General features: G+C 42.9%; 1 protein-coding gene across 7 annotated transcripts in view; it reads left to right on the forward strand.

Moving 5' to 3' along the window:
- Nucleotides 1–24,908, forward strand: part of TRAF2 (TNF receptor associated factor 2) — a 145,417-nt gene extending 120,509 nt beyond the window's left edge. For all 7 annotated transcript variants that reach the window (XM_073599966.1, XM_073599962.1, XM_073599965.1 and 4 more), the window contains 5 exons: nucleotides 5,980–6,054; nucleotides 7,520–7,873; nucleotides 16,011–16,188; nucleotides 19,081–19,229; nucleotides 24,267–24,908. In XM_073599966.1, coding sequence (XP_073456067.1) covers nucleotides 5,980–6,054; nucleotides 7,520–7,873; nucleotides 16,011–16,188; nucleotides 19,081–19,229; nucleotides 24,267–24,485 — 975 coding nt within the window. In that variant the 3' untranslated portion in view covers nucleotides 24,486–24,908. The remainder of the gene's footprint in view (nucleotides 1–5,979; nucleotides 6,055–7,519; nucleotides 7,874–16,010; nucleotides 16,189–19,080; nucleotides 19,230–24,266) is intronic.
- The last annotated feature ends 441 nt before the right edge of the window (nucleotides 24,909–25,349 follow it).

Consider the following 25,349-nt stretch of genomic DNA (forward strand, 5'->3'; position numbering starts at 1 on the left):
CTTCCCCTGTCCCAAAACACCTACCTGCTTTCCCTGCAGTTGGTTCCTCCATTATCCACACTGGTATCCTGAACCTCCTAGTTGAAGGGGATAGGTGAGAGATTGGCTCCTGCAGCTCTCTGTCAGGAGCTGGGAGCACTTTTTGGCATGTTTCAGTGGATGTACACAGACCTGGTCTGGAGCTAGCACACACTGCTTTCTTCTTTTGCAACTGGCTAGGCAAAGGAGACACCTGCAAACAAAATGGGGGGAGGCAGAGGTTTGTGAAAAAACCTGTGCATACAGGATATGAAGAAGGAATTTCTGCTACACCATGGCATTGATTTTGATGCTGTTAACGGTGGTAGTAGGAGGGTGGCTGTCTTGTGATGTCTGTCTTACCAATCCTTGAATATGTTGGGAACCGCAAAACAGTTTCCCACTATTCATCCAAAGGACTGACAAAATCCATGTTTATTTAACCTCCCCTTCTGTTCCCCACAAGCAAAAGGAAGGGTTAACCCCGGACACAGGGATTTTCCAAGAAGGAACATTTCTATATGATATAATATTATCTGGAGCAAGAACTTTTAGTTTTGGAAGAGGATGAGAACCCCTATCATATTTTATTGCTGGAGAAATTGGTTTCTTGAGGGTGTTGGGTCCAAAGAAAAGAGCACCCTCAACAGTCCTGTGTGTGTATTCATGAGAAAAAAACAATGCAAGCAGTACACTCTTTATTGCCTGTGTGCAAAGTAATCTACTATGCTACCGCAATCTTTCTTTCATTTAAATGTTTACTGATGGATTCAAGAGAACCACAGGTTTCAGTATCCTAGGTTTCCTTCATCAGGACTAATAATAAACACATTGGTAAAAAATGTATATTTACAAATATGTTAACTATATCAGCCGATATCTATTTATTAAAAAATTATATAAATATATACATTACAATCCCAGTTCCAAAAAGGTTCAGACGCTGTGTAAAATCTACATAAAAACAGAATGCAATATTTTGCAAATCTCATAAACCCATATTTTATCCACAATAGAAAATATTTAACCACTTCCCGCCCGCCCTATAGCGGATTGACGTCCGGGAAGTGGTTGTGTTATCCTGACTGGACGTCATATGACGTCCAGCAGGATAACATGCCGCAGCGCGCCCCCGGGGGCGCGCATCGCGGCGATCGGTGGAGCGGTGTGTCAGTCTGACACACCGCTACACTGATCTTGGTAAAAAGCCTCCGGCGGAGGCTCTTTACCACGTGATCAGCCGTGTCCAATCACGGCTGATCACGCTGTCAATAGGAAGAGCCGTTGATCGGCTCTTCCTCACTCGCGTCTGACAGACGCGAGTAGAGGAGAGCCGATCGGCGGCTCTCCTGGCAGGGGGGGTCTGCGCTGATTGTTTATCAGTGCAGCCCCCCCTCAGATCACCCCACTGGACTACCAGGGATGCCACTAGGACCACCAGGGAAGGGGCAACGTGGATGGCCAGGTATGTACCCCATGGCCATCCACATGTGCCCAATCTGTGCCAATCAGTGCCCACAAATGGGCACTGATTGGCACTATTATGTCCATAATATGCCCAGATCTGCCCAGCAATGCTCTATCAGTGCCACCTGTCATTGCCCATCTGTGCCACCTGTCATTGCCCATCTGTGCCACCTGTCATTGCCCATCTGTGCCACCTGTCATTGCCCATCTGTGCCACCTGTGCCCATCAGTGCCCACCTATCAGTGCCCATCAGTGCCACACATCAGTGCCACACATACGTACCCATCAGTACCACCCATATATACCAATCAATGCCACCTACGAGTGCCCATCAGTGCCGCCTATGTGTGCCCATCGGTGCCACCTATGAGTGCCCATCAGTGCCGCATACCAGTGCCACCTATCAGTGCCACCTATCAGTGCCCATCAGTGCTGCCTATCAGTGCCCATCATCAGTGCCCGTTAGTGCCACCTCATCGGTGCCACCTCATCGGTGCCCATCAGTGCCGCCGTATCAGTGCCCATCTGTGCCGCCGTATCAGTGCCCATTATTGAAGGAGAAAGCGTGCTTATTTACAAAAAAATTTAACAGAAACAAAGAAAAACTTGTTTTTTTTCGAAATTTTCGGTCTTTTTTTATTTGTTGCGCAAAAAATAAAAACCGCAGAGGTGATCAAATACCACCAAAAGAAAGCTCTATTTGTGGGAACAAAATGATAAAAAATTTGTTTGGGTACAGTGTAGCATGACCGCGCAATTGTCATTCAAATTGCAACAGCGCTGAAAGGTGAAAATTGGGCTGGGCGGGAAGGTGTCTAAGTGCCTGGTATTGAAGTGGTTAAACTCTGAAAATGTACCATTTAAAGAAAATAAGGTAATTTTAAAATTGATGGCAGCAACACATCTCAAAAAAGTTAGGGCAGGGCAACAGAGTTGGCAAAGTAAGTGGAACTGACTAGGAAGAGCTTGAAGAACATTTGGTAATTAATAAGGTTAATTGTCAACAGGTCAATAACCTCATTGGGTATAAAGAGAGCATCTTAGAGAGTCATAATGTCTCAGAAGTAAAGATCGAAAAAGGTTCACCAATCTTTGAAAAGCTGCATCAAAAAATTGTCGAACAAATTCAGAATAATGTTTTGCAGTGTAAAATTGCAAATACTTTTAAATATTTCATCTACAGTACATATCATCAAAGGATTCTGTGAATCTGGAGAAATCTCTGTGTGCAAGGGACAAGACCGAGATGCAATATTGGGTGCCCATAATCTTCGGGCCCTATGACGGCACTGCATTACAAACCGGCATGATTCTGTGATGGACTTTACTGCATGATCTCGGGAATACTACTTCTAAAAATCACTGTCTATGAACATAGTTCACCGTGCCATCCAAAAACCAAGGTAAAGCTCTGTCCTGCAAGGAAGCCATATCTGAACATGATCTAGAAATGCTGCCATCTTCTCTGGGCGGAAGCCCATTTAAAATGGTCTGTTGCAAAGTGGAAAACTTTCTGTGGTCAGAAGATTTAAAATTTGACATTCTTTTTGGCAACCATGAGTGCTGCGTCCTCTGGACTAAAGAGGAGAGGGACCTTCTGGCTTGTTCTCAGTGCTCAGTTCAAAAGCCTGCATCTCTTATGGTATTGGGGGTGCATTTGTGCGTATGGAACAGGCAGCTTGCACATCTGGAAAGACATCATCAATGCTGAAAGATATATCAAGGTTTTTAGAGCAGCATATGCTCCCATCCAGATGATGTCTTATTCAGGGAAGGCCTTGCATATTTCAGGACAATGCTAAACTGCATAGTGCATTTATGACAACAACATGGCTTCATAGCAGAAGAGTCTGGGCGCTTGACTGACCTGCCTTCAGTCCAGACCTTTTATTAACCAAAAATATTTGGCGCATCTTGAAATGAAAAATACAAAGACCCAGGACTATTGAGAAGTTAAAATCGTATATTGGGCAAGAATGGGACAAAATTCCTCTCCCAGGACTTTAGTACTAGTCTTCTCAGTTCCTAGACATTCACTGTCTTGTTATAAGAAGAGGTGATGCTACAGTGGTAGACATGGCCCTGTCCCAACTTTTTTTAGATGTTTTACTGCCATCAATATCAAATTTAAATTTTCTTTCACAAAATGGTACATTTTTTTTCAGTTTAACCACTTGAAGGCCATGCTTTTTCTGGCACTTTTTGTTTACAAGTTTAAATTGGTATTTTTTGCTAGAAAATTACTTATAACCCCCATAACATTATACAATTTTTTTTTTTTTTTTAGCACAGACCCAAGGGAATAAAATGGTGGATTTTGGAATTTTTTATGTCACACAGTATTTGCGCAGCGTTATTTCAAACGTAGTTTTTGGGAATTTTTAATTTTAATACAAAAAAAGCAATATGTAATTTTTTACGTAATTTTTTTTGTAAAATATAAAAGATATAACACGCTGAGTAAATAGATAACAAACATGTCACCCTTTAAAAAAATGCACAACGTGACAAACTACGTCAATTCTACTATTCATAGGTGATGCTTTAAAAACCTTTACAGGTTACCGCTTTAGATGTACAGAGGAGGGCTGGTGCTAGAATTGCTGCCCATGATCTGACTTTCTCGGTGATGCCTCACGTGTGGGAGGATCGAGGTTTGCTTGCGTTCAGGGCTGATGCACGCATTTGTCTTTGCGTGCTAGGACAGGGGCACTTTTTTTTTTTTTTACACTGATGCTTTAAATTATTATTTTTTTATTGCTGTCACCTTGTGACAGCAATAGGCACGTGACAGGTATACTTATGGAGGCATCTGGGGTCTAAAAGACCCAAAATCCCTCCTTTGCACTTGAAAGCATTCAAAACACTTATGCCCTGTACACGCGATAGGATTTTCCGACAACAAATGTTGGATGTGAGCTTGTTGTCGGGAAGTCTACCGTGTGTATGCTCCATAGAACATTTGTTGTCGGAATTTCCGCCAACAAATGTTTGAGAGCAGGTTCTCAAATTTTCCGACAACGAAACTTGCCGGAAATTCCGATCGTGTGTACACAATTCCGACGCACAAAAGTCCACGTATGCTCGGAATCAAGCAGAAGGAGCCGCACTGGCTATTGAACTTCATTTTTCTCGGCTCGTCATATGTGTTGTACGTCACTGCATTCTTGACGTTCGGAATTTCCGACAACATTTGTGTGACCGTGTGTATGCAAGACAAGTTTGAGCCAACATCCTTCGGAAAAAAATCCATGGATTTTGTTGTCAGAAAATCCTATCGTGTGTACCGAGCATAAAAGCGGTGTTTTTAAATGTTTTCGATTTTTTTTTTTTTTAATTTTTTTTTTTAAACTGGTTCCTTTAAGACTCCAGTAAACTGGAAATTATGTCATGACGTCGCTTCCGGGTTACTACATCCAAGACCCGATCAAAGCCTTTCCCGGCTTTCTTCGGGTCTCTGGTTAGCCAGCAGGTGTGCCGGCTGCCCGCTCGGGTCCCCTAGTATTGTGGGAGAGCCCGGGTGAGTGGCAGAAGGAGATGGGGGGGAGGGGGGGGGGCATGCTAAACGTCTCCTCCCGCTTCTTGTGATAACAATCAAGTGGCTGTTTAGCTGCATCCGGTTGTTTATTGCAAGAGAGCCGACCGTCTGCTCTAAAAAACGGTACCTGCAGCTGCATGCATCGCTCCGGTACAACCAATTGAAGTCAAACAAGGTACAGGTACGTGATTTGGCAGAAAGTGGTTAAACATTTGATATTATTATTATTTAAGGTACTTGTATAGCGCCGTTAATTTACGCAGCGCTTTACATATACATTGTACGTTCACATCGGTCCCTACCCTCAAGGAGCTTACAATCTAAGGTCCCTAACATATACTAGGGCCAATTTTGACAGAAGCCAATTAACCTACCAGCATGTCTTTGGAGTGTGGGAGGAAACCTGAGTACCCAGGGGAAACCCATGCAGGCACAGGGAGAACATGCAAACTCCAGGCAGGTAGTGTATGTCTTCTATTGTGAATAAAATATGGGTTTGAGATTTGTAAATGATCACATTCTGTTTTTATATAGATTTTACACAAAGCAAACAATAGCGATTTGAAAAGTAGCAGCAAAAGTTGAATCAATTGGTAGTGAAAATATAAATTATTCAGGTGAAAAATATCTCCTGCTGAAAGGGATTTTTATGGAGGATAGAATATTGAGGGGAAAACCAAAATTTGAAAGTTGTCACCAGAATGGGAGAGAACTCAAAATTAGGACAAGTGTCATGGTGGAAATTTCTAACATTTTTTTTGGGAGAGGGAGGATTTCCTCTCCCTTACAGAAGTCATTGTGATGATGACAGCAATATTTCAACATTTTGCAGCATAAACAAACGTTTATTAGAGTTTGATACTAAAAAACTGCAAAGCGTTATACCATCACATTAAATGGATGTGATGGGTTACACATAATTGTATCTGACTACTGTTCTGTTCTTCTTTCTTAGTTGCCGGATCATGTGAAGTCATGTGGCCGGTGCAGAGTGCCCTGTCGGTATTTGGTGGCTGGTTGCACAGAAATGGTAAATTGTTGCTCATTGTTGTGCAGTGACCATGGTGGCTGATCAGAGTTATTACAATGTAGTAGGTGCAAACTGAACACGTATAAACAATGGGGCTCTTTATTTCACCAAATATGAGTAGTGTTCTGATGGGAAAGCGCTTCACTGGGGACACTCATGCGGGCGCACTCCCAAGTCCTGCTACTGCGTCCATTGACAGACAGCAAGACTTGGCCCCGCCCCCCTGGCTCCAACATCATTACATTTTATTGACAGCAGCAGGAACCAATGGCTGCGCTGCTATCAATCTATCCAATCAGGACTTAAGACACCAGCTGGAGCGGGTGTGCTCGTCACTGGCGCTGGAAAAACAGGGTTCAGGTAAGTAAAAGGGGGGCTCTGGGGGCTGCTACACTAAAGGAGTTTTTTCACCTTAGTGCATAAAATGAATTAAGGTGAAAAACACAGAGGGTTTACAACCCCTTTTAAGATTCCCATAAGGTTCTAGATGTGCTGCATGAACTTGAAATAAAAAGAAAGCAGTCTGAAATCTTCCATCCTTCTAGCCAGCACAAATGTGGTGCTATTTCTCTTTTCTTATGTAGATTGCCTTTGAGCTATGTCAGAATCATAAGGACAGAGTGACTGTCATAGATAAGCAAATTTTGGTTCATGATGCAGCCAGCTTAAAGTGGTTGTAAAGCGCCCATCTTACTACCTGGTTGTTGTAGGAGAATGTTCACCTTTGTTAGGTCAAGGGGTCCTGTATTGATGTCGGGAAGCTCTGGATTCACCTTAAAGGGGTTGTAAAGGTAAAATTTTTTTTTTAAAAAAATAACAAACATGTTATACTTACCTTCACTGTGCAGCTCGTTCTGCACAGAGTGGCCCTGAACCTGGTCTTCTGGGGTCCCTCGGCGGCTGTTTCAGCTCCTCCCCGCAAGCATTAACCACCTTAATGCGTGCTCCCTCGCATGGTGGTTAGTGCTTGCGGGCGCGCTCCCGTGATACAGCCGGCGGCTATAGCCGCTCACTGTATCACTCGGCCCCGCCCCCCAGCGCGCCGCGTCATTGGATGTGATTGACAGCAGCGCGAGCCAATGGCTGCGCTGCTTCCAATCTATCCACTGTAGCCAATCAGCGGCCAGGGTGAGCGGAGGAATAGATGTCGGGAACGAGAAGCTGACTTTCGAGGCGTCAGGTAAGTAAAACGGGGGGGCTGGGGGCGGCGGTATTGTCAGAAGTTTTTTCACCTTAGTGCATAGAATGCATTAAGGTGAAAAAATGTTTACCTTTACAACCCCTTTAACCAAACGTGTTGCAGATATATTAACACACTGCAGCCCACGTAATGGTCACCGCTTTGACATAATTTCTTTTTTTGTAATTGCTGAGTTTCCATTTTATACGAATGTAGGTCCTAATGAATATTGGTTAAGCTGATTCTTCAACCACTCAGTAGCCTCATGTATTTGTGTGTTCATAGGTGGAGAATGATAAGTGCCTGGAGCACGAGACCAAGTTCTTGCCGGAGCACTTGGCTAAAGTGTGGGAGTTCATCCAGCCACACAGGAAGGAGATTATTGATGTCACCCAACGTCTGGGGTCAATGTCCATGCAGGGCAGCCCAGCTTCCCTGACTGCATTGCATTCAACACCAGAATTTGCCAAAGCCCCAGATTTGCAGCGGAAGCTTGAGACATTGGAGAAGAAGAGCACAGTGATGGAAAATATTGTCTGTGTCCTCAACAAAGAGGTGGAGAGGGCGAGCGTGGTCACAGAGGAGGCCATTAAGCTGCGGAGGACAGATCAGGAGAAGATTGATAGCCTTACAAACAAGGTGAGTCTGGCAAGCTGCCTGGAGTCTTCTCTGTGGGTTTGAAGCCTTATGTTTTGAGGGTCATACTTTCAGAATACTTGGAGGCTTATTCATCAGGAAACTTAAAATTAACTTTTCTTTCTTGTACATCACGGAACACAGAGCCTCAGTAATTACTGATGGGTTATATAGGGTATCACTAGGTGATTGGACACTGGTCACACCCTAAACAGGAAGTTCAACCCCCTATATAATCCCTCCCCTTAAAGGGATACCTCAGTTTGTTAGCCAGTGTCTTAGGTGTTGGACGTGTAAAGATGTCCTGTGCTGAGCTCCAAAGGGAATATCCTATATCCTATACTGGGGCAAGCCAGGCGAACCAGATCCATTTCAAAGTGTTCTTTCTAGGCCAAATTGGATGGTACCCGGGCCTCGTGTCCGAAGAAACAAGGTTTTACCTGTAATGCTTCCTCTTTTTAGAGAGCTGGACCCCGCATTTCAGAAAATGTTCTTTCTAGCCTTATTTCTGGCTGGGTGCTTTACAGGCCCAGAACTGCGGATCCCCCTATCTGTAGGGGGCCCCAGTCTCTGAAGGTTTTCCAAACGGAGCCCACCTTGAGAGGTGAAGATTGGGTCTGTATAAACAGAACCCTGCAGCTGGATACGGTAAGGGAGGTTCCACAGAATTTTTTAATTCTAGTAGGTTTCTCCTTTAAGTAAATGCATGCTATGCCTATTGTCGCCACCGGGGGCTGCCAAGAGCACATACCTTCTCTTTCTGATTGTCTGTCTCGATGTTCACGCTGCACAAAGCTCCTCCAGCCGAGCTTCAGGTAGGATGGGATGGGGGGTTCTCCTCTGTGAGGCGGTAGTATACCGCACTATCACCGCCGCCATTGCCACGTGCAGGCCCCATCACTGCCGGCCACTCTCCTTCCTCCTCCACCCCCAGCCTTCCTCCTCGCTTGTCCCGGAGGGTCGGCTCGCGCGGGAAGCGCAGGTTTGTTTGAAAAACGAGGCGGGGGGGCGGAGCGTCAGCACGGCGTCCAGCGTGCTCAGATGCCCACATTGCCGCCTGCAAGGCTATTAAAGGCACATTTTACAGGTGCACACAGCCTTTGGAGGGACACAGAGCTGACGGTCGCATGTAAGGTGGGACACAGGCATTCTCCTAGGCAGCATTTACTAAGGAAACACTAGACTGGGCATTGGTAGCAGGGCTGTTGCTGGACTACATCGCTCAGCAGTCGGTGTTCATTTTGTGATACCTCCACCTTGTTGCTTTGCACTATGGGTAGAAGAGGTTCAAATACCCCAAGAACCAGAGGCTCTAGGGGATCTCCTTCAGGTTCTGAGGACCCCCTTTCTGCAGCACCTTCCCCCCCTGAGGGGCCAGGGACGGCTAGCCAGGGAGAGCCGTTGGGGTCAGGGGCTACACCTGCTTCTGGCACTTCAGCCCCTGTATACATTACACAGTAGGTTTTTTCCTCAACCATTAATGGTTTAGAGGAAAGATTAATGGCCATAGTTGCATCTTCACTCAGTTACCCAGGACCCTCAGGCAGAGGAGCTCTGGAATAAGGGAGAAGAATCCCTTTCAGAGGATCGGGATGGGACGGATGATTCCTTCTCTGAGGGATCAGGTGGAGAGGGACCCTCTTCGGCTTCTCAGGATGAGAAAGTCTTAGTACAGATCCTTGCTGGATTGGTTCGCTCCACATTTAAGTTGCCCGTATCTGAATCAGTTAAAGAACCCTCTTCTTCTTTGGGGTCACTGAAACCTCCTCAAACATCACATACTTTTCCTGTTCATAATTTATTTGAAAAAGCTCATTTATTCTGAGTGGGATCACCCAGATGAAAACTTTTTCGGCAGAAAAAAAACGTTTAACACTTTATCCTATGGAAGAAAAGTTTACAAAGAGGTGGGGGATACCGGCTGTTGACGCCGCCATTTCCTTCGTGAATAAAAGTCTGACTTGTCCTGTAGACAATGCTCATGGATCCTGTGGATAAAAGGATGGAATCCCTGTTGAAGGATGTTTTCTCCTTAGCAGGTTCAGTAGCTCAGGTTGTCCAAACAAGTATAACAGAATATGGGATAGATGGTTACAAGAGTCTACGACATGCACATAAATGGTGCTTATCCTGATACTTACTAAATATGAGTGTGGAAGTGTACGGATTATATATGAACCTAAAGTACTAACCACAGGATAGAAGTGTATGTGTATGTATCATGTTCCTTGAGTACGGAATATCTTCTGTAAGATGTTAAACATGTGTACCAATGCTTTTCATGTATTATGTACAATCTTGCAAATAAAAAGTTTGTTATAACGTAAAAAAAAAAAGTTCTATCTTGGTCTTATCAGACCAAAGAATTTTATTTCTCGCCATCTTTGAGTCCTTCTGGTGTTTTTTTAGCAAACTTCATTCGGGCTTTCATGTGTCTTGCACTGAGGAGAGGCTTCCGTCGGGCCACTCTGCCATAAAGCCCCGACTGGCGGAGGGCTGCAGTGATGGTTGACTTTCTACAACTTTCTCCCATCTCCCAACTGCATCTCTGGAGTTCAGCCACAGTGATCTTTGGGTTCTTCTTTATCTCTCTCACTAAGGCTCTTCTCCCCTGATAGCTCAGTTTGGCCGGACGGCCAGCTCTAGGAAGGGTTCTGGTCGTCCTAAATGTCTTCCATTTAAGGATTATGGACGCCACTGTGCTCTTAGGAACCTTAAGTGCAGCAGAAATTTTTTTTTTTTTTAACCTTGGCCAGATCTGTGCCTTGCCACAATTCTGTCTCTGAGCTCTTCAGGCAGTTCCTTTGACCTCATGATTCTCATTTGCTCTGACATGCACTGTGAGCTGTAAGGTCTTATATAGACAGGTGTGTGGCTTTCCTAATCAAGTCCAATCAGTATAATCAAGCACAGCTGGACTCAAATGAGGGTGTAGAACCATCTCAAAGATGATCAGAAGAAATGGACAGCACCTGAGTTATATGTGTATGTATATATATATATATATATATAATATATAATATATATATATATATATATATATATGTATATATATATATATATATATGTCACAGCAAAGGGTCTGAATAGTCAGGACCATGTGATATTTCAGTTTTTCTTTTTTAATAAATCTGCAAAAATGTCAGCAGGTTCAGTAGCTCAACCTGCAGTGGCAGTGATCGGAGTCTGTCAATACTTAAGAGACCACGTTAAGCATGCCCTCAAGGATTACCTGAACAGCAGGCCCAGGGGTTGGCTAACCTTCCAGCGGCCTTATGTTTTGCTGTTGACACCATCAGAGATTCTATCAGGCAAACCTCTCGTCTTTCACTTGGGTTGGTGCATATGCGTAGAATCTTACGGTTGAAAAATTGGTCAGATGAAGCACCATGTAAGAAGCTTCTGGCTGGGTTTCCATTTCGTGGTGCAAGGTTGTTTGGAGAAGACTTGGATAATTATATCCAAAGGATCTCTAGTGGGAAAAGCACTCTCCTTACCTGTTAAGAAAAAGAGTAAGCGTCCCTCTTTCAAACTGACTCTTTCCCAGTGCCAGGGGCGTCGGCCTCCAGGCAGTCGCGACGGCCTCCAGGCAGTCGCGACGGCCTCCTCCATCTGGGTCAAGAAACGAGTCAACCCCAGGGACAAAAGAAGTCCTGGGAGAAGAAGTCTACTAGACAAGACACTAAGGCCTCTTTATGAAGGGGGTGCCCACACTCGCTCGAGTGGGGGGAAGACTGCTACAGTTCTCAAAGCTCTGGCAGGAGGACTTCCAGGACAGATGGGTAATCTCCAAGGTAACCTTAAGTTACAAACTGGAGTTCCAAGAATTTCCCTCTCCTCATTTCCTCAGATCAAGTGTCCCCAGAGATCCAGAGAAAAAGCAGTCACTCCTTCTAGCGTTAGAGCGACTTTTGTCGCAGGAGGTCATTATGGTGGTTCCCACGAAGGATCAAGGGTTGGGCTTCTATTCCAACCTTTTTACGGTCCAAAAGCCAAATGGGGATGTCAGACCCATTCTGGATCTAGGGGATCTGAATCGATTCCTAAGGATTCGGTCCTTTCGCATGGAATCAATTCGGACAGTAGTCTCCATCCTGCAGGGAGGAGAATTTCTGGCATCGATAGACATCAGAGATGCATATCTGCAGGTGTCCATTTTTCCTGCTCATCAGAAGTTCCTGTGCTTTGAGATAGGAGGGCGCCATTTCCAGTTTGTGGCTCTGCCTTTCGGGCTAGCCACTGCACCTCGAGTGTTTACAAAGATCTTGGCTCCTCCTCTGGCCAGATTAAGGGCTCAAGGTATAACTGTCATAGCATACCTAGACGACCTGCTCTTGATAGAACGGTCGGTAGCCTGTTTGAACGGAAACTTGAGGACCACAGTCAAGTATCTGGAACACCTAGGTTGGATCCTCAACCTAGAAAGATCTTTCCTAAAACCAGTAAGAAGACTGGCGTATTTGGGTCTGATCATAGATACAAGCCAGGAGAAGGTATTTTTATGACAAAGATCACTGCCTTAAGGGAGCTGATCCTGGTAGCCAGGACCAAAAAGGGGTCCTTCTGTCCGCCTTTGTATGAGGTGGCTGGGAAAGATGGTAGCTTCGTTCGAAGCAGTTCCCTATGCTCAGTTTTATTCAGGACTGTTGCAAACACAGTATCCTGTCGGCCTGGAACAAGAGGGTTCAGGCATTAAATTTTCCGATGCACCTGTCCTATGCAGTGCGTCAGAGCCTCAATTGGTGGTTAATATCCGAAAGCCTGCAGAGAGGGAAATCCTTTCTACCGGTCACCTGGACGGTGGTAACAACGGATGCCAGTCTTTCGGTTTGGGGAGCTGTTCTGGAACAGTCTGCGTTCCAAGGGGTATGGTCCAAAACCAAGAGGACCCTACCCATCAACATTCTGGAGATCCGTGCGACATATCTAGCCCTAAAGGCCTTGACTCTCAGGCTACAGGGTTGCCCAGTCAGGATCCAGTCTGACAATGCCACAGCAGTGGCTTATATCAATCATCAGGGCAAATTTGTGGCAAGGACAAAGGATCCTATTGCAGACGGGACGGAGGCGTTGGTGATTCCGTGGCATCGGTTCTCACTGATTTATGCATTCTCACCCATTCTGCTTCTGCCGCGACTCCTTCGCAGGATCAGGCAGGAAAGGAAGTCGGTACTTCTGGTAGCCCCCGCTTGGCCCAGGAGGACTTGGTATGCAGAAATAGTAAAGATGACGGTGGGTTCCCCAGACCTGTTATCTCAGGGTCCAGTGTTCCATCCTGCCTTACAAATGCTAAATTTGACGGTTTGGCTATTGAAACCCACGTTCTGAAGAGTCGTGGGCTTTCAGGTCCTGTGATATCTACCTTGATCAATGCAAAGAAGCCAGCTTCCAGAATGATTTATCATAGAGTCTGGAAAGCTTATATATCCTGGTGTGAATCCAGGGGTTGGCATCCCAGAAAATATGTCATAGGTAGAATTCTTGATTTTCTACAAATAGGATTAGAGATGAAGCTGGCCTTGAGTACAATCAAGGGCCAGGTCTCGGCCTTGTCAGTATTGTTTCAACGGCCGATTGCTTCACATTCTTTGGTCCGAAACTTTATACAGGGGGTGACGCGTCTTAATCCTCCGGTTAAGGCACCTCCTAAACCCCTGGGACTTGAATTTGGTTCTGTCAGTTTACAGAAACAGCCTTTTGAACCAATACGTCAGATTCCCTTAATCTTGTTGACAAGAAAATTAATTTTTTCTTGTAATCTTTTCTTCTGCTAGAAGAGTGTCAGAATTAGCAGCTCTTTCCTGTAAAGAGCCTTATTTGATTATACACAAGGATAGAGTGGTATTGCGCCCTCATCCTAGTTTTTTACCGAAGGTGGTTTCAGATTTTGATCTAAACCAAGACATTGTTCTGCCTTCCTTTTTTCCTGATCCCTGTTCTACGGAAGAAAGGTCCCTACATTCTTTGGATGTAGTAAGAGCAGTCAAAGCTTATCTGGAAGAAACTGCTCAAGTGCGCAAAACTGATGTTTTGTTTGTGCTGCCAGAAGGTCACAATAGAGGACAGGCAGCGTCAAAATCTACCATTTCTAAATGGATTCGACAGATGATTATTTAAGCTTACGGTTTGAAACAGAAAATTCCTCCGTTTCAGATCAAGGCACATTCCACAAGGGCTATTGGTGCTTCTTGGGCGGTGCATCACCGGGCCTCTCTGGCTCAAATCTGCAAGGACGCAACCTGGTCTTCAGTCCATACATTAACCAGATTTTATCAGGTGGTTGTGAGAAGGCATGAGGATATCGCCTTTGGGCATAGTGTGCTGCAGGCAGCTGTACAAGGTCCTCAGGTCTGATTACACCCTACTTGGTTGTGATTCCCTCCCCTCAGATGGCATTGCTCTGGGACATCCCATCAGTAATTACTGAGGCTCTGTGTCCCGTGATGTACGAGAAAGAAAATAGGATTTTTTAGAACAGCTTACCTGTAAAATCCTTTTCTTTTGATGTACATCACGGGACACAGAGGTCCCGCCCCTCTTCTAATACACTTATATTGCTTTGCTACAAAACTGAGGTATCCCTGTAAGGGGAGGGATTATATAGGGGATTGAACTTCCTGTTTAGGGTGTGACCAGTGTCCAATCACCTAGTGATACCCTATATAACCCATCAGTAATTACTGAGGCTCTGTGTCCCGTGATGTACATCAAAAGAAAAGGATTTTACAGGTAAGCTGTTATAAAAATCCTATTATTTTTGTGTGGCCTGTGGAGAGCAGGTTTGGAACTAACAGTGCAATTTGGGGAGATTTAGAGGCCAGAGCTGTCCCAAGACTACAAAAAAATAATTGGGTCTCCAAATGGTACAATTGTTTTTGGAAAAATAAAATTGTCGGTAGCTTTTGGCATGAATTCTAAACCCTGACTTGACTCATAAACCCTAACCCTTTATGTGAATGTATCCCTGAAACTAAACTATCCCCTACTCTAAACCTCATCCTAACTATCCATTGTACACTCATAAAAATATCCAGGCAATTAAACCATTCCCCAGATATTGGCAATGGTGTATTTTACTACCAAAAAATCAAAACCAAATGGTGATGAAATGTTTGCACCAAATGCAACTATTTCACCTCAAAATCCTTGCATTGATTGAAGTGAGCTATAAGACTTTGCAAAGAAAAGATTTAATTTTCTTGATGCTTTCAGGCTACACCATCCAAATGAATTAATTTGTCCACTATAGCAGCCTACCTGCAAAAGAGCATTACTTCACCATGTACCTTACATGTTTTCTTGCACCCGGCGCAAACAAGACTGCTAATGGTACCCAGCAAACTCTGCAGCTGATGTTGACGTCCATGTAATGTTTAATCTGGGTTTAGAAAATGCAGCAATTTAGGATGGTTTTCAGGCCTAGATACGGCTGCTGCCTTTTGTCACATGCTTCTACTGTGAAAGCTTCCTCTTACAACTACAGCGGGCAGTGCCTGGTAATAGGAAACCTGTACAGGTAGTATGCAATTTTTATAGACTCTAATTGAAAATAAAGTGTAAGTTCACCTTCAGGAAATCCCCCAATGCGATTCTATAGCCAATAAATAGTACATACCAGAGCATCTCTTGTTGTAAATGGTGAAGGTACTCCTATTACAGATGCAGCTGTTGGGGGTCCTCTCCAAAAAAACTGCTGGCCCTTCATACCTCTCCCTCCTGTCATTTGCAGGACAGGCTGAATATCACGATAATGCGTCCCCTAGTCAGTCAGACTGGGTGTATGTACAGGGTGTCCTCTCCCACCTCCAGCTTAGCTTGGTAGTGGTCGCTCTGGCTTATTCAAACTGCGCAGGCGCCCCTTCTCTAAAGATGAGGGGCCAGCTATGTTTCTGGAGAGAACCTACGACATTTGCCTCTGTAATGGGAGGACCTTCACATTTACAAAAGGAAGAGCTCTGGATTGTACAATTCATTGGGTATAAAATTGCGGGGGTGTTCTGAAAATCCTTGCTGAAGTTGAACTTACACTTTAAAGGGAAAAGAAGAGGGTACTGGCAGCAATAGGGATATAGTTGGAAAGACAGCAAGTTGTGTGAGATAAAAAGAATGACTTGCTCTCTTTGATCTCTTGTGTTCACAGGTGAGACAACTGGAGCGTACGTTGGGACAGAAGGACCTACAGCTGGTAGAACTGGAGACTAGGCTACAGGAGGCAGAACTTTCCACCTTTGATGGCATATTTATCTGGAAAATTCCGGAGTTCGCCAAGAAGCGTCAGGATGCTATTGTAGGCCGCTGCCCAGCCATGTTCTCCCCTCGTGAGTCTTTTAACAGCTTGGAGGCTTTATGTAGGACATAGACTGGGTATCTAACGGAGATGATTGACCTTAACAAATGTGTGGGTGGCACGTGACTGTAATAACTGGAAAGCAGCCTGTTGGAGGAATTACTATTAAATTTAAAGGAATGTTCACTTTAGGGTAAATGTGAAACTACCTTTGCTCTGTAGTGGATTCCAGTACAAAGGGCTCTTTTTTCACATCTGTTATTCTGTTCAGTGCTTTTCAGACACTGCAACCATCAAAGCCTATGCCATGTCTAAATGCCTAAATTTCAAGACGCAGCATGTGAATTCAACAGGGTTAAAATGTTGTGCTGTTGATTTTCGTTTTTTCTCAGTGTTTGGGTCATCTAGCTGTAGTGTCCCACAATAGTCAGCCAGCACTGATTGATTCCAGTTGCCCAGATACTGATTTCCATTGTGGCAATGTTTTGTTGAAACGTTTCACCATGTTCGTCACTGACTGCACCTAGATTTTTGGGAAAAGTCCAAGCATGAATGCAGAAAATGAATCTTCAGTGACATGTTGCACTTAATGGTTGTGTATGCTGTAAGAAGTTAATCAACAAATTGAATGTAGGTGCCCTGTAGTTGCTAAGAAAATTCTCAACATCCTTGAATTGTTTCCTGGTGATTTTCTCTGGCCCCCCTAACAGATCTTCGAGCCGCTTGTCATTGATGACTTTTCTGATCTGTGGACCAACAAAAAATGCCTTCCTTAATCTTGGCATCACTTATTTTTGGGAACACTTTCACCTTTCTTCATCGCTTTCATGAAATTTTTCATCAGCCCGATTTTTATGCGAAGCAGAATCAAAAATGTCTGCCGAGAAAACAAGTGGTCCATGTGCCACATTTTTCTGTCCTGGAATCAAATGAGTGAACATTTTATTTATTATGATGCAATTGTCTTGCATGATTGTCCCATTTGCATATGTAACAACAATACTTTGTATACAGCCGTGGCCAAAAGTTTTGAGAATGACACAAATATAAAATTTCACTAAGTCTGCTGCCCCAGTTTTTATGGTGGCAATTTGCATATACTCTACATACATATAAAGAATGGTACAAAAACTTCCTCTGAGATCAACTTCTCCTAACCACCCAAGAACAGTTTGGTGACAAACCATGCCTTTTCCAGCGTGATGGCACCTTGCTATAAGGCAAAAGTGATAACTAAGTGGCTTGGGGAACAAAACGTAGAAATGTTGGATCCATGGCCACGAAACGCCTTAATCGTATTGAGAACTTGTGGTCAAGCCTCAAGAGGTGGGTGAAAAAACCCCCCCCCCACAAATTCTGGCAAACTCCAAGCATTGATTATGCAAGGATGGGCTGCCATCAGTCAGGATGTGACCTAGAAGTTGTTTGACAGCATGCCAGGAGCGAATTGCAGAGTTATTGAAAAAATACTGACTCGCTGCATAAACTTAATGTAATTGTCAATAAAAGCCTTTGACACTTATGAAATGCTTGTGATTATACTTCATTATACCATAGTAACATCTGACAAAAAGACCTAAAAACACTGAGGCAGCAGACTTTGTGAAAATTAATATTTGTGTCATTCTCAAAACTTTTGACCATGTTTGTATACGAGCTGCATTTCAATCAGCAGATCAACTACTTTTGGATCTTCACAGATATTCCAGTTGTACTTGGTGCACTGGATGTGTTTCAATAACAACAGTTCCGTGTTTTTGTATGTTTCTTTCATGTGTGTAGCATAGCTAACAGGTTTTGCAAATTGCAAAAACTGAAGATTTCTATAAAACAGCTCGTGATAGGTTACGTTACAGATTATTTTCAGCCAAAAATGATAATTTTGTTATCTAGTGTTATCAAAAGTTTTAACGGTAGAGAAAAATCATGTCTTATGCTTATAAAACACGAATAAGCACTGTGCTCGAGACTGCACACTTCTGAAGTACTTGTACTTTTTGTATATCACAAAGCCATGAAATGATTATCTTGTTTGCTTCAGGAAAAATGTGTGTGATAAGAATGTTGGATGATCTCAAAGTATCCTCAGCTGCTTCCACCTTCTGAGCATGTCTGTAATGTACCATACTAACCTCAAACGGAACTTAAGTTTTCACTGTGAGGTCTGCCCAGCACCACACAGATGTTCTTCAAAAATTTCCCTGCGTTCCATTGCACTCCCAGTGCATGCATAGCTTAGCACCATAGACTTCAATTACTGACCTTAAAAATTAACAAACTTGCAAACAAAGGTAAGGGAGGGGGCATCTGTGAATAATCCATTTTAAGCATTTATTTTGTAAAGTGATTTTCATGGGAAAAGTTCAACTGTGACCACATGGGGAAGACTGTCCAGCGTTCTGCTCATTTAATTTCCATGAGTGGGCTAATGGCTGTATCAGGTATGATTCTTTATCTGAGATCAGCAGTGCTGGGATTGATTTTAGAGGAAGATGTTGCCATCGATACTCAGAACTGAATGGGTATCTGTGCCCAAACAACCAAAACCCTTAGTGATATAGTTAGTGATATACATGTGGGAGAGCATACAGGGACTGTGCAGTTCTTAGACATGTCAGGTGTGTGTTTGATATGCTTGCCCACTAAGGAACCACGGTGTGCACAGCAGCTGGAAAGTTCAGCCTAGAATGTAAATCCCACTCCATATATTTAAGCCAGTGGTGGGATTCCCAATTATAGGTTTATTAGGCTAAATGCTGGAAATTGCCCTGTCTCTGGAAAAAAATAAAAGTACATAAAGAATTAAGACCCAAGCAGCGAAGATGGAGGTAAGGCTGCAGGTCTTTTGCAGGAAAGGATCGTAGAGTTGTTGGCGACGAGGAAACCTATTTGTCTAATAATATATTGTGTTCTATTTATCCAGCTTTCTATACCAGTAAATATGGTTACAAAATGTGTCTACGAATATACCTGAATGGTGATGGAACTGGACGTGGAACACACCTCTCCCTCTTCTTTGTGGTGATGAAAGGACCCAGCGATGCCCTTCTGAGGTGGCCATTTAACCAAAAGGTCAGTGGAGTGAGGATCTCATATTTGGGGAAAAAACCCACAGCCTTACTTGTAAAGCAATATAAAGTATTTTCAATTTCACCCAAGTGTTTCATGTTTGTGAAAGGGTCTGTCTGAAACAAGACAGACCATAGCAACAAAATCAGTTGCCCTTTCATTCTGATCTGCTCTAAACTTTTCAGACTGTAACGGTTTATGCCTTATATATTGAAAGCTTAAAGATAACTTTCTTATGCTTTTAGAAAAAAAAATCTTAATATTATGCTGTTTGATACCCTCATCCCTAAAACTGTCAGGAGTGCTGTTCTAAGTGCCCCATTCATTCTCAGCTTGGTTTGAAGGTCTAAATAAAAAATAAATAAAAAACCTCACATTGAGCACAAAATTAATTTGTATCTTTTCTGTGCTCCGATACAGCATGAGCTTTGCTTTCATTGATGCTGAGAAAGAGGTTGTTTTGGCGTTGGACCTCATATTGCCTCTCCCAAAGTGCAAAGAAATTAGTGTTACATAGTAACACTATACTATAACAGTTGGTAAGGTTGAATAAAGACAACAGTCCATCCAGTTCAACCTGTGTAGGTGTGTAAAAAAATCATTTACCATATCCCCTGAAATTGTTTACGTTAAGATGCACGTCCAAGAGTCTTTTAAAACTAATACATACTTCCTGCCGACACCGATTTGTGGAAAAGAGTTCCACATTCTTGCCGCCCTGACAGTGAAAAACCCCCTACGCAGCTTAAGGTTAAACCACTTCTCTTCCGGTCTCATCATGTCCTCTTGCACTCCCTGGGACTGAAAAGTTTCATACTTATGCTGGGATCACCATTGAGATATTTGTACATCACAATGGTATCCCCTCTCAAGCGTCTCTTCTCCAGAGAATAAATTTAGCGACTGAACCAGATTTTTATAAAGTGGAGGGATTATCATTTTATCTCCTGGAGTAAATTCCCTTTTTAATGAATGCTAATATTCTGCTGGCTTTGGAACCTGCAGCTTGACACTGCATGCTATTGCTCAGTCTGTCTTCTACTAGGACCCCTAGATCCTCCTTCATCCTGGAAGCCCCTAGAGATTCTTCCCCTAAAGAGTAAATTGCGTTTAATTTTTTACCCCCCAAGTGCATTACCTTATGTTTACCAGTATTAAACTTCATTTGCCATGTAGTAGCCCACTCCATTACTTTATTTAGGTCCTTTTGTAAAGTTTCTATATCCTGCTGTTGTCTTATTGCCCTGAATATTTTAAATTAAACAATTGGCCCCAGGACAGAGCCCTGGAGTACCCCACTAACCACTCTAAACCATTCTGAGTACACGTAATTTATCACCACCCTTTGGACATGCCCCCGTAGCCAGTTTTCTATCCAGGTACATACCCTATTTTCCATGCCTACAGACCTCAGCTTGTAGATTAAGGTTTTGTGGGGGACTGTATCAAATGCTTTTTGCAAAATCCAGATACACCACATCCGCCGGCCTACCTTTGTCCAGATGGCAGCTAACTTCCTGGTAGAATGTTAATAGGATGGTTTAGCAAGAGCGACCTTTCGTAAACCCGTGCTGATTACTGCTAATTATACTGTTTTCATCAGCAAATTCTTGGATATGGTCCCTTATCCCCCTCAAATAGCAAACTACCAATGTTGGACTGACGGGCCTATAGATCTCTGCCCTTTTTTGAATATTGGTACCACGTGGGCTTTTCGACAATCAGTACCAATCCTGTCAGTATGCTGTTCATAAAGATTAGCAATAGTGGTCTGGCTATAACCTGACTGAGTTCTTTAAGGACTCTCGGATGTAAGCCATCTGGTCCCAGTGATTTATTAATGTCAAGCTTCTCTAATCATTTTCGGACCCCGGCCTCTGTTAGCCACAAGAGTAGATCCTATGGCGTGTTAGTAACAATACTGTCGTGGTCGGTATACCCATACTTTTCCTGTATGAAGACTGAGGAAAACAAAGCATTTAGCACAGCTGCCTTCTCCTTGTCTATAACCACCTTCCCTTCCTCATCCTTTATGGGGTCTATATGTTCCTCCTTACCTTTTTACTATTAATATATTTAAAAGAAATTCTTGGGATTATTTTTACTCTCCTCCGCTATGTGTCTCTCAGTCTTTTTAGCCGCCCTGATTGTGTTCTTACACCTCACATTGCATTGCTGTATTGTTTGAATGCTGACACTGACCCCTCCGCTTTTGTACTTTTGAAAGGCCCTTTTTTTTGTTTTTTTATAAGACATTTTACGTTTTGGTTCAGCCACCCAGGTTTAACCTTTGTTCTTCTATATTACCCCTTGGAATGCACTCGGTTATACATTTATTTAATATATTCCTAAAGCATTCCCATTTTTCCTTTTGTGTGCAATGTTTCAAGGATATCCTGCAGCATTGAGCCCAGTTTAGAAAAGTTTGCTCTTTTGAAATTTAGTGTTCTAGCACTCCCCTCTCGTGCCTCCCTCTCCTATCATTTATGTAGAATGTAATAATCTTGTGGTCGCTAGTTCCCAAGTTGTCCCATATTTCCACATCTGCAATCAGATCTGTATCATTTTGTAATTAAAAGATCTAGCAATATTTTACTAATGGTTGGGGAATCCACCAATTGGGACATGAAGCTGTCCTGTAGAACATTTAAGAAATGGCGGGCCTTTAATGAGTGGGCTGTCCCTTCTGCCCAATTAATGTTGGGATAGTTGAAGTCCCCCATTATGACATTTCCCTGTCTTGCTGCTATTTCTAATTGTGAAAAGAGATCCAACTCCACCTCTTCCCTCAGGTTAGGGGGCCTGTAACATACCCCCACTAGTATTTTCCCGCCTACTTCCAACCTTTGGAATTCCACCCATACAGATTCCACCTCCCTTCTTGCCCCTTCACCGATGTCATGCTGTTCCTCTACCCTTATAGTACAACTAAAGGCAGCATGCTCATTGTAATAAACCCTTATATAAACACCTAATAGTTACACATGGTAATAAATATAATAAACGAGTTTGATTTTCTTACCATTTAGATGCAATTGTTATCTCTAATCCCCCTATTTATTCCTCCTTTACTTGATGATGGGAGGAGTTCAGCAGAGCTAGCATGTCTTTTCCTTTCCGTGAGCTAGCTTCTGCATCTCCCACAGGGAACTACATTTCCCATGAGTCCTTATGCCTTGTATCACACCCAGTCTATTTTACATACCACGCGCCCATCTGTCAATCAACAGCTGGGTAAGTCAGCATGATCCAAGGTATGTGACTGCCAGTGCAGCTGCAGAATTGGTCTTAGTGAAAGTTAGAGTAGTTACTGATCCTTCTGTTTATAATGTCGTGTTTTTTTTTCTTTTTTTTTTTTTTTTTTTTTCTTGGAAATAAAATCACAGAGGGTTTTTTTAATTGTATAAGAGTGTTTACAGTGCTTTTTAAATTTTAATCTATTATAATCTAATACAATTATTATCGAATACTAGCATTGGAATGTATTACCTGCTGCTAAATCTGCACACACTTGCACACTGTGTGCTTTTCTCATGGCTGTTGTCTCCTGTCACATGTAGAAGCTAGAAGCCAAGCAGACTAGAACAGGCTAGAACAGTAAAGATAGGAAGGCGTGGGCGGAAGTGGGCAGGGCATCATGGGGCGATCATGAAGGCGTGTAGGAGGAGCCTTGCCGGGACTTCTGTGATGCCTGAGATGAAAGCGCAACTCCCCCAATGATGCCAGTATGGCACATTGTAGTCTATACAGAGCGGCACCACGCAAAAGGGGACAACGGAGGCAATCAGAGAAGAGGAAGCACAGTTGTGTCCTGATTACAGGAAATGAACATGAGAGCTTTCAGCTGCAGGGGGAAAAGGTAAATATGTGAACATCCTTACTGTTCTTTTAAAAACAACTAGTGACATATTTAACAGGTTACAGCTTTATATCACATACTGATTTTTTTTCTTTTTGACCATAGTTCTTCTTTAAATCATTCCTGATATATAGACACACCCCACCCCCTCTCCTACCCTCCCTGTCCCTCCGATATAAGGATGTTTGCCATCCAGTCATGTGAGCTGTCAAACCAAGTTTCTGATATTCCCATGAAGTCCACATCCTTCTCGTGTAGTAGTAGTTCCAGTTCCTCCATTTTATTGACTAGGCTCCTGGCATTTGTGAACATTCCCCTGAGTTTTGTATTGGTGCATATTTTTATCTCCTTATGATTTCTCAGGCCTCGTTTTTGATTTGGTAACTCCTTAACTCTGGGATTAGATTTTAAGGATATAATACCACTAGTGTCTCCACTAATCCCCTCTGTCCTATGCTCACTGCCGGTTATCGCGACCTCTAAACCCTCACCGCCAACACCTAGTTTAAAAGTGTTAATATGGATCTCTAGCTAAAACGTATGAGTTTTTGCTGCCTGGCAATGTCTCGGCAGGAGGGATTCCCCTGTCAACACTGTGTTGATGGAGGAATCGTGCATATTTTTTTTCCTACAACCTGCGGTCTATGGCCTGCCTAACCCTTCCCCATTTTATCTCAAATGAACAAAAAAACATGCCATTTCTCCATTGTATTTTGTAGCTTAAAGTATGTCTGTGTCCAAACTATAGACATTAAACTATTTACATACTCTTGACAACCAGTAAAATTGCTTTAAAATTCACTGGTTAAAAAATAGCTTCAAAATGGGCCATCCCTAGGTCCTATCAGTTTTTAACTACTGGTCGTGTACAGTAGAGGGCTGGCAGCCTGCCAATATTCTCTAATCATAAAAAAAACACTGCCCATGTTGTGAAATGTAAAAAAGAATTCCTTCACTATGCTTATAGATACAAAGATGGATGAGGGCTTGTTTTAAAGTGTTTTTTTGGCATTGTCAGGATATGTAAATACTTTAGTGTGCATGATCTTGGCTCAGGTTTCCTTTAACTTTCGAGATATAACACAGCCTGCTGTTCTTTCAGACTCAAATTAACTGGTTAGTAGAGTTTTTAAGCTTTTTTTGTCTCATAGGTTTATATCTGGCCTTATTTTTTTTTGCAGGTGACTTTGATGTTGCTGGACCAGAACAATCGGGAACACATCATTGATGCCTTCAGACCAGACATAACCTCCTCTTCCTTTCAGCGTCCTGTAAGTGAAATGAATATCGCCAGTGGATGTCCTCTCTTCTGTCCCCTCGCTAAACTGGAAGGCAAGAATTCATACATTGGAAAGGATACAATATTCATTAAGGCCATTGTGGATCTCTCTGGACTTTAATATCATGGATATCTTCACAAAACAGCCTGCCATTTGATGAGCCTAGCTCGTCAGAGGTCAGGTCCGATAAGGATGAAAGATGTAAAGTTGACCTTTGTTTTGCCTTCAGCTCTTTCTGGTGAATTTTATGTTGGGCCTGCATTTTTATATGCGTTTCCGTGTGTATAAGAAGTGTCCAACAGGAAAGCATGTCAAATATTTGCTAATGGACCGTAACAATTTGTAGATCTACCTGTGATACAAGAAGCACCCTTGCTGTGGAAGAAAATATAAAGGGGTGCCATGTATGTAAATGTCTTGCACTTGTGGAAAAATTTAAAAGAAAATAGAGTATGCCAATATGTCATAGATGACCAGATGTAAATCAAGGAAAGGTGAAGCATCTTGGATTATACCAATTAAATATTTGCTTTTAGCATCTGGCCTTTGCATTAGCTTGCAATCTAATTGGTACTTGGTGGTCAGCTAGACGTGTTCCTTTCAGACACTTTTTTTATATGGGGTTCATTGTCTTCTCCTGGTGGAATTATACAAACTTTGTAGTTTTGTCTTTTTTCCATGTCTTTTGGTTAAACTGCTGCTCCTTTGCATCCTCAGGAATGCTGCTCTTTCTCTCACTTTTTTTGTAATTTTATTTTTTAATTTCCAAGGTTGGAAATTTGTGGAGAGAAGGTTTTTCCATTGAATAGACCTTTCGTGGAGAAAGTGGATTGTAAAAGTTTATTTTTATAGGGCAGTTTCCTTTTTTTGTCACTGATTTAGATTTTTGCTTGTTCATAAGTTTAAAATGGGACGATGTTTAAGGTGCAGTGGCCCTTTGCAATCAATCGGAGTTCACAAGACTGGACTATTTGTTGAATTCTA

The sequence above is a fragment of the Aquarana catesbeiana genome, linkage group LG09, assembly GCF_042186555.1.
Source record: "Aquarana catesbeiana isolate 2022-GZ linkage group LG09, ASM4218655v1, whole genome shotgun sequence".
NCBI classification, from domain to species: Eukaryota; Metazoa; Chordata; class Amphibia; order Anura; family Ranidae; genus Aquarana; species Aquarana catesbeiana.